The 9,745-nt window shown below is 47.5% G+C and overlaps 1 protein-coding gene across 1 annotated transcript; it reads left to right on the top strand.

Annotated features, from left to right (window-relative positions):
- Positions 1 to 6,635: 6,635 nt before the first annotated feature.
- EI90DRAFT_3126647 (uncharacterized protein) lies at positions 6,636 to 9,745 on the top strand (the record flags this gene model as incomplete). Its single annotated transcript, XM_039063938.1, has 4 exons — positions 6,636 to 6,701; positions 6,767 to 7,291; positions 7,356 to 7,427; positions 9,167 to 9,745. The coding sequence occupies 4 exons, from the start codon at positions 6,636 to 6,638 to the stop codon at positions 9,743 to 9,745; spliced, it is 1,242 nt and encodes a 413-aa protein (XP_038913697.1).

Genomic DNA, 9,745 nt, shown 5'->3' with positions numbered 1-9,745 from the left:
GTCCTGATATCTCCGACTATCAATCATCAATCCCTTAATAGCTCACTACATCACCCATCGCGATCGATGGGAATTCGATCGCCCACTCCCAGGTCAGACTGCGATCACTCATCGATTACACTTCCAGTTATGGTACAAACTAGACATGACTCTCGCCTTCCCACTATAAGAACGGATCGAGGAATGGGGAATTTCCCCCATCCCCGTAACAATGCAAATGAGCTGATTATCGCAATTCTACCACCCGTGTCAAGCACCCCACTTCCGAAACACATCTACCACTGTTCCACATACCCCTTCCACATTTCCCATATTTTTTTCCGATTTTTTTCAAGCCATTCCTGACCACGCACAACCATCAGTTTCCAAATTGGGTAACTGTCACCCGCATATTCCGCCGCTTCCTCCATATCTCCATCAATTCTCCACCGATCTGGACGAATTTGGTATCGTTGGAAAGCCCTTGTTAACACAAGTCGAATAATGTTACGAGTGACGCATTTGGTTTAGCGGTTGTTCCGATCGCAATGTTTCTTTGTTTCCTTAACAACATCAATATTTCTTTGATATTACTTTTTTCTTATTTGTTCCTTGTGGATCTGTTGCTGTCCTAAACCTGTCGGATCATTCGGATTTCCACACGTATTTCTTCATATTTATAACTGCCTCTTTCCTGTATTTACAAAGAGGACTCCCCCAACAGAGAGAGGTGCTCCCCAACAGACATGAAGTTCTAGCAGACGTTACTGTCAGGGACACGTTGTAGGAGTGCATAATGGGTGTGCTCAAATTCATGGAGCCTTACACAGCAAATACGTCAAATTGGGCACCCCCCCTTGTACATTATTAGGAAAAAGGAATTGTAGGAGGGAGTAATAAAAAAAAAGAAAGAGGGTTTTTGTACGAACCGAAAGAGTCTTTCCGCGAAGGAATTGGTTGAGATTTGGTGGAGAAATTCGACCTGAGATGTCCTCAAGTGTGAAGTCTGTGCACTTGACTGCGACCATGGGAACAAGGTCAAAAGTTAACGGAAGAGGACGATCTTGAGGTCATTAAATCCAGGAAAATGCCCAAAGACTCAGTGTGAATTTCACCCTAATCGGTTCAGCGGTTGTGGAGATATTCTGATTGTTGGGCATGACGGGAGTCACGGGACGATATGAACTGTTTGGATGCTCATGTGCAAGCTGGTCTCAATGAAAATATGGGTTAGTCAAATAATATAAATGCTGAAGAAGTCATTGGAGGAGTCTTGGAATTATGGCATTTTATTTGGACCAAGTTTCCCTGTGCACGGATAATCGAGTTATGTATACCGCTTCTGAGAATTCCCATTCTCAGTCAAATCTCCACCAAATTTCACAAAATTGGTATCGTTAGAAAGCTATGGATAAGGAGAGTCGGATGGAATAAAGGGATGGAGGTTTCAGTGTTTGGAGTGGTATGAGGAAGTTTGTGTTTTCCTTTTCAATTTCTTTTGTTGATTGGAATTTTATTCTAAGCCAACGGCAGCCGAACCTTACCGCTGTTGTTGGTGGTCTTACTGCAACACCCTTTCAGCCCCCTTTCTCTTTCTTCCCTAGTTTTTGGGGAGTGAGTTGGAGTGCTACCTTCTGTTTTCTGGAGATTGTAGCAGATTCCTGCTTGCAGCATCTGGGGTAGAGGAGGCCCAGGTGAGATGCCCAACACTGGAAGCCTCGTGGGGTGTGGAGCAGGCATGCGTACTGGCGGGCCCGGCTCAGGAGGCAGTCCCTGGCCACTTAGACTGAAGTGGAAAAGGGTGTTATTACTATTAAAGGGGAATGCTATGCTACTTCTTCGGTTCCCACTTCAGGTATGTTTATATACATGCAGCTTGGGTCACATGATGGGTGCCACGTCACCCTCGCATACAGCCATAGTCACCCAGGTGTCCCTGTGGGGGATCCCAAGGATGTCTGCTGTGAACACATGAGTTGGACATAGCAGGGGGTCGCCTGAAGTGCCTGGGCCAGGGGTGTTGTAAGCACGCTGCAGGTGGGTCAATGGTACATTGATACAGAGAAAGGCTGTCTGTGTAGAATAAAGAGAAAATAAAGAGAAAGTGGAATAGATGAAGAGAAAGTGAAATAGGGAGAGAAAGAAAGCAGAAGGGGGAAGGAGGTAGGAGAGGACTGGGTGGTGGGGTACCAGGTGAAGTGGGGTCAGGCGGGTGTGCCCTGACAGTTACCAGCGCCCAGAGCAGCGAATACGAAGCCAAAGAGGCTAAAGACATAGTACAGGGGCAGAGTTCCCCATCAGTTTGATTATTAGTGAGATTTATGAGTTTATCTTTTTTTATCACATCGCACCCGGACCATTTCTCCTCCCCCCTTTCTCATCATCCGAACCTCCCCTGAGCACTCCCAACACCTAGGCCCCCTCTCTTTCTCGTTAGGGTGGTAGATCCCTTGACACTTTTGTCCACCAATAACCCAATGAGTCCTGATTCCACAAATAGAGAAAGACATGAGGGAATATACCTATCATGGCAGATGAATCCTGAAGGCCCAGGTATGCAAATAAACACCATACTGTAAGGGGTTGGTGTAGGTTCCAACCCCAGTGCTCCTCAATCCTCAGGTCGTCAATAAAGTTGAGCTGTATGGAGCTTTAATTATCAATGATGGGGAGGAAAAGGAGTTCTGTTCCTTTTCCCAAATTCCCACCTTATTGTATATACATTGTTTATACATGTTTATTATGAGACACATATAGAATTAAGATAGAAATTAGGGGTGGGGTTACCACTCCTTACACATACAACGTCATCAACCAATAACTGTTGCTTCTCTTCCATCACTACCACATCATTGTCAAACCTCCACCACTCATTGATCTTCCACACATACTCATCCTTTGGCTCATCATGAGAGTCATCATCACCATCATCCAACTTAACATTAACAGCCAACTTTTTCAGTGAGTCCACCCCCAGACAAGAGAGTTGACAAAAATAATTGTGGAACTGGGGGCAGGGTATTCTGAGGATCTCCTCTTCTTCCATGGAATGGGTGACAATCAATGAATGACTGCCTGGTATTCAGATTGAGGATGGTGAACATCCTGTGTGCTCTGTTGGAGGGACCGTGTGCTATGGGAGGCCGGATGAGTTTTCATACAGCCACATTCCCACATCCAAGCAAGGAACTCACCCAGACAGCCACATTCCCGCAGTAGCATGACTACTTGGTCACAACACCTTTTCTTCTTGGTCACTTCAGACTTATCCATGAAGGCCACAAACTATATTCAATCTTTTGAATTAGTTTCTTTTTCCCTCAGTTCTCACACATATAGTGAGACTGAGGTTAGTTACCTTCTTTTCATTTCTTATATCTTATACTCATTGTATATTACCTTATAGCTACTATCTACTAGAGCAAGCGGTTATTCTGTTATGCTCTACTGAGGACTTTGATGATGATACAGTGAGGGAAAGAGGGTGAAAAAAGTGATTTGAGATGGGTAAACTCATCAGGAGCTAACATAGGCAGATGATCAGAACAAAGATGAGTAATATGTGAATCTTGACTCTGACATACAATTCTCCCAGCCTGAGTTCTTTCTCATCTTGCATTGGTGCTTGATCTCCTTACCAAATAACTCAGCATGCTCATGTGGATGCACTTGCTCTTCAAGGGCCAAATAAGGTGAATTCAAGTCTGTAGGACCCTCACTTTGTTGTGGTATCTTCAGCACTTTTTCATGTTAATACCCCCAATTCCATCCTTGTTGACTTACTTCTTCTGCTCCAATGTCATCTTTGGCCACTTGGCCTCATCTGTGCTCAACAAGAACTGTGGATGCTTCCTCTTCAATTTGATAAACCTGATCCTTATTGAGCTCCAGCTTCTTAACCTCATGTGAAACCATTAAGTTAGCAAGATCTTTTGCCTAGGTAAGTGTCAGGGCACACCCACCTGACCTAGCTCCACCCAGCCCCACTTCACCCAGTGCCTCACTCCCCTCCCCTGCCTTCTCCTTCCTTCTCTTTTCTCTCTCTTCCTTTTCTTTCTTTCTCTCTTCTCTTTCCTCTTCTTTCCTTTTCCTTCTATCACATGGACAACTTCTTTGTATCAATGTACCATTGACCTACCTGCAGTGTGCATGCATGACACACCCAGTCCCAGGCATGCCAAGATCTGTACTTCAGGGGATCACAAAAACTAGTCTCTATCCAAAAATGGAAGTCACCGGTCAAAACAAAGCACAGTAAAAGCGAAAAACAACTTAGAACATGCTGGAAAAATCTACATAAAATCGTGTGAGACTGTATTAAGGTAATAAACATCCATGCATGCAAGAAAGCTGAAATGATCAGTTCTAAGTGCTGGCCATGCACAAATGTATGCGAACAACACACGTGATTGCTGATGGTGTGCACGAACTTTTGCTATCTTGGCAAATATTGAGAACTGGGAAATGACCTTAGTATCAATAGAAAGGTCGGAATAAATGAAAATCATTGGTGCAGAGAGAATGTGAGAAACCATACAGAAATGAGCAAGATATAGGGGAATGATGTGTCATATCCCAGAATCCCAACCCCACACTTCCCCACCTCACTGCACCTTCCTAACAACTTTGCCATCCCCTACACCATTTCTCCCTATGATCCTACCCCACCTCTGCCCCTACTGTCTCAGCTCCGGCCTGGACTTTGGCACATTCACCCTTGGCCATCTCCACCCCAGAAGCTCAGTCCCAAGTCGGAACCTTCAGAATCCCCAGATTGCTCCAACCTCCAGATGGACCTCCAGCATTTTGTTATATACTTCTAAAACCATTCTTCTACCCATTTCATTTATTGGAGTCACCCAATATTTCTCAGATGTGTAACTCCGGCTTCAGAGCTATCTGTATCCCTCAGTGACTCTGCCCTTCACCATCTTGATTAGTCATCACCCACTTCTAGCATGGCTGACATCTTCTTTTCATTCAGTCAGCTAACTCTCCCTTACCCATTTCTCATTTCCATTCATTCCCTGGCCTTCTACTCTGCCCTCCTCGACCTGACACCTCGGTTCCCCATTAAAGATACCCTTCAGAACCTTTCAGTATCTTTCGGTACCTTTTGGTATCATTCAGACTTTGACTAAGTCCTCTCCCCACTTTATATATACATGTAGATTAGAACCCACTGTACATTAGTTTTAATCTTGACTAAACCTCACCCCCAAGCTCCCCTATGAGTGATTCATGTTCCCCTCTTACAAGATACCTCAGACATCTGAAATTAAGGACTACTAAGATGTAATGGAGGCACAGCACTCCCCTCCAAGTCGCTGAGGCCACGTCCTTCTATGAGCCTCTTGTAGTAGTCAGCAGACTCAGGCTTCCTGGAGAAGCTTCAGTTCACTACTGGAGCTCTCGGAACCCCCCTAGTTGGGCCCTGTCTGCACCCAGGATCATCGTGTTTTGACAGTAGATTAGAACTCACTCCGTTCGATCTTTTCACAACCACCTAGGTTCACCTGCACTAGTCAGCAGCGATCCTTACAATCTATACCCGACCTCTGCTACCTTAGCACATCACCACCAACCCAGCTCACTAGAGTGCCACTTCCTAAGCCCTGGAAGACAGTTTGGGTAGGCACCTTCTCCTACCTCACACTTCATTCCCTTCATTGTCCCTCTTCGATCTTGCATTTCGCAGCTCCGTTGGGATTCCCAAACTTTCTGAAGTTTCCCCCAACCTCCAAGCAGCAGTCATACCCTTTGAGGTTTCCCTCGTTCCTTGTAGCCTCCGACTGGTAATTCAGGCTTAACGCTTCTGGACCACAAAACATCTTTTATCCTTGTCCATGTAATCAACACCTTTACCCATTCCCTCATGACTTCTGGACCCCACCTGTTGCTAGGACACTTACTCAATCGTCTGCTCCATTGAGCAATTGTAATTGGGTAGTGCTGCGAAACATGAAAGCACTTCCCAGAATCTCCTAAGGAATATACTATCCCGATTCAACACACCTTTTCGGAATACCAGTCCTGTCCTGATCACCAACTTGTCAGTCAGCTTTGGACTTATTAACTCCATTACTCTCCCTGCTCTCCGTGACCCTGAGAGTTCTCTGGAGTATTACAGAGCTCAACTGTCACCTTTGGACCTCCTTAATCAGTCAACTAGCCTTCCATTCCTCCCGAAATTCCTTCCAACCCTGGTTATTCAGATACCCTGTTGATCAGTGAGTTGTGATCCTCCCTTCCATGTTCCTTCCAGTCTTAGGAATCTGGTACCAATCCTATATTGAGGTTAGATGCTGGGACGTCCACCCTAAGAAGGGGATATGCCTGCCATTCGCTCACTAAGGATTTCCCTTACTGCTTCCACCAAGACCTACTCCACTCTTGTCGTCCCTTATGAGTCCCATCCTCTTGGGAGGACTCTGGGATAGACTTTGGACCTTCACAAACATCACCCCATTCCTAGTAAGGATCCTCCTACCTTCGGCTTTCCTCATCTCAGAGATTGCTGAGTTATAGAGGAACTCCTCACTACTGTTCCTTCGGATACTATGGGAGATTCTTCGGACCCTTCCTAGTATCATCACTCCAGAATTCCCGGAACCACTGGTTACACACCAACCTCACTCGGTACCCCCAAATTTCCTATGATTCCACTCCTACTACGACTCCCAAGGCTCATTTTCCAGCCTCCTGAGGATCTTCTGGACATTGTTTGTTCATCTTGGGATTCATGATCGCTTCCAAGGTCATATGCTCGAGGCTCTGTTGTTTGCAGTCCCTGTTCTTTTCTACCATACCGCCCCTGTGGAGCCAGTTAGGGACACCTCCCACCTTTGCACTGTCATATCCGTGCATACCCGATCCCGACCCGACTTCTGGAACTCCTCCTTCCCACCTCCGGAGTCCTACCCTACTGCTGTCCGTTCCAATACTCACCCTCGGTCCTGGCAACACACCTCCTTCTACCTCCGATGCCACCTCCACTCCTCCTTCCCTCTCCTCCCCTATCTCCGTCCACTCCAATACTCACCTCGGACCGAACACCGCCCCTCTTGCCACCCTCCTACTACTCCTCCTCCTACTCCTCCGCTCCTTCCTCACAACACCTCCACCCTTCCATCATCCTCCTACGCTTCTCCCGTCTGCTCCGATACTCACCTTCGGACCTGACAACTCTCCTTTCCGCCACTCCTTCCCTCTTCCCTTTCTCCTCTCTCTCCCCTCTGGTACTCTTCCGCCGACCTCCCGCCAAGTTATGACCTTCCACCGCTGTCTCGTACTTCGTACTCAGGCACCGCTCGTACCTTTGCTCCGAGCCTCCATCATAGTCCCTACCTCAGACTTTGACTCCACCTCGGTCTTAGTCCATTGCATTGGTGACCTCATACTACGTAAACACCATTGCCAATATTCCTTGGACTTCCAACCCCGCCTCCGTAAGCTCCACAACCTCCGAGCTTTGCGGATCACCTTCAGCACTTTCGCCACTTGTAATGTATCTCTCGCGTTTTCCCCTCATCCCTATTTGGACTGCTGCTTCTTCCCATTCTAGCCAGTTAGTCATCATCCCCACTTCCCATCATCCTCCTGCCCCTCTGGGCCTCGCCCTCCCTACCTCCTTTCGGACGTATCACAGGTTCTGCCTTATGACCTTCGGTACCGCTCCGCTTCTGTCTACCCTTTGTTCCCGTTCAGACGTCTTCATTCCGATTCGGATCCCCTTTGTTCCCTTGTGCTTTTGCCCCTTCCATTATATATATCGGTGCTTGTACATACTCGTTTTGGGCTCAGTCCGAAATCGACCTGAATGCCCCCTAGAGACTTCCTGCTCGCCTACTGTGAAATTAAGGACCAAATGGACAAACAGCAATGGCACAGCGCTCCGCTTGAGTCGCTGAGGCCAAGGTCCTTCCATGCTAAGTCTCCGATTCCACTCCGGAGTCATCTGAATCCGCGCCTCATCTCTAACATGCACCTTATTCACAAATCACACTCAGAATGCACGGTACAAGGGGGGGGATGTCATTCAGCAAATCAAAAAAAAAGAAAAGAGAACGATGTACAACAGGGTAGTTAAGATTGAATGGACGAGGGCCTGGCAGTACTGGGCGAAGCATATTCCACATCGAAGCACACACATGACCCACAATCCAACTCATCATCCAGATCCTCTCCTGCACCCCCATTCTCCTTCTTAGGCACCGGAGCCTGCTTCCCATCCACGTCAGCCCCATCCCCCATAACCACCTTGTCAACAGCCAAGTTGGCCCATGCACAGGGTTAGATGTCCTGGAAAGTGTCTGCAAGAGTCCCCATGTCAATTGAATCTTCATACACATCCTTTGTGATTTTTCTGAATCCTCCTGAGCACTCCGGAGTGCATTCTGGTTGTTTGTTTATTTCAGTACAGCTTGTGGTTTCCATTTTGGGCTGAAAACCAGTTTTGCGATCTCCTGAAGCACGGATCTCGGCACTGCCATCCAGGATTCTCGACACCGCCACCCTCACATGTCTTTCAACATCGTGCAGAACCTTGTGGCAAGGTAAGAAATTGCCACCACCATTACTCCTCAACAGCTGGGTTGATCTGGATGAAACTTGGGGAATCCATATTTATTATTTTTCTCTATTTTCTGAGTCCTTGCTCGTCTCTCAGCGACCAGTAGTGCCAAGTGTAGTTTTTGGGCTGGAGCAATTCAGTACCAGTGCCTTATGCAGAATTGTACTTCAAAAAATGAAATAAACATGCGTTTACGCTCCATGAGCATTGGCAGATGGTCCTCGCATGTGAGAAACCTGTAAGGAACGTAAACCACAAAATACTGGTGGTGTAGGGTATAGTAGGTTATCCTGCCTACAACAACCATAATCCCACCAGAGACCATGCCCTCCTTCTAAGAAAGTTAAGGGCCACACATTTAACAGAACGTTGGCACAGCACTCCACCAGAGTCACTGAGGCCGAAGGCCCCTCCACTTGTTCTCTCCCTCCATCCTCTTTCCCAGGACAGGTCCACAACCACACCCTGCATGCTGTGTAACACCACCCCTCTGACCTTACAAGCCCAGGTGACCTCATGTGCCCCTGCAGACCTCTGGATATATGTCCCTGACAGGAAGGGTGAAACAGGGTTTCACTCCTGTCAAAATCATAGCTCTATACTGCCTGATTTCAGTGGCTTGAGGACAGCAAGTGTCATATCCCGGAATCCCGACCCCACACTCTCTGTCATATCCGTACATACCCGATCCTGATCCAACTTCCGGACCCTCCTCTCCACCACCTCCGGAGTCCTACCCTACCCCATCCGCTCCGATACCCACCTTCAGATGTGACACCACACCACTCCTCACCTCCTCTCGTCATTCCTCTCCCCATTCCTCTCCCCATTCCTCTCCCCATTCCTCTCCTCACTCCTCTCCTCACTCCTCTCATCATTCCTCTCATCACCTCCTCTCATCACCTCGTCACCTCCTCTCCCCGCTCCTCACATCACTCCTCTCCCTCCGACCCTCTTCTGCCAACCTCCACCAAGTTACAACCTTCCACCACAGTCCCATACCCTGTACTCAGACACCGCTCGTACCTTCGCTCCGAGATCCTGTCATGGTTCCAACCTCGGACTTTGACTCCACCTCAGCTTAAGTCCACTGCATTGGTGACCTCATTTCAAGTAAACTCCATCGCCAATCGGAGTGGATGGGAGAAGGGTAGGAGAGTGATGGAAGGGTGGAGGTGTTGTGAGGAGGAATAG

Source organism: Cantharellus anzutake, assembly GCF_015039405.1.
Source record: "Cantharellus anzutake strain C23 chromosome Unknown EI90scaffold_39, whole genome shotgun sequence".
Taxonomy (NCBI): domain Eukaryota; kingdom Fungi; phylum Basidiomycota; class Agaricomycetes; order Cantharellales; family Hydnaceae; genus Cantharellus; species Cantharellus anzutake.
This window is presented reverse-complemented; position numbering and strand designations above follow the sequence as displayed.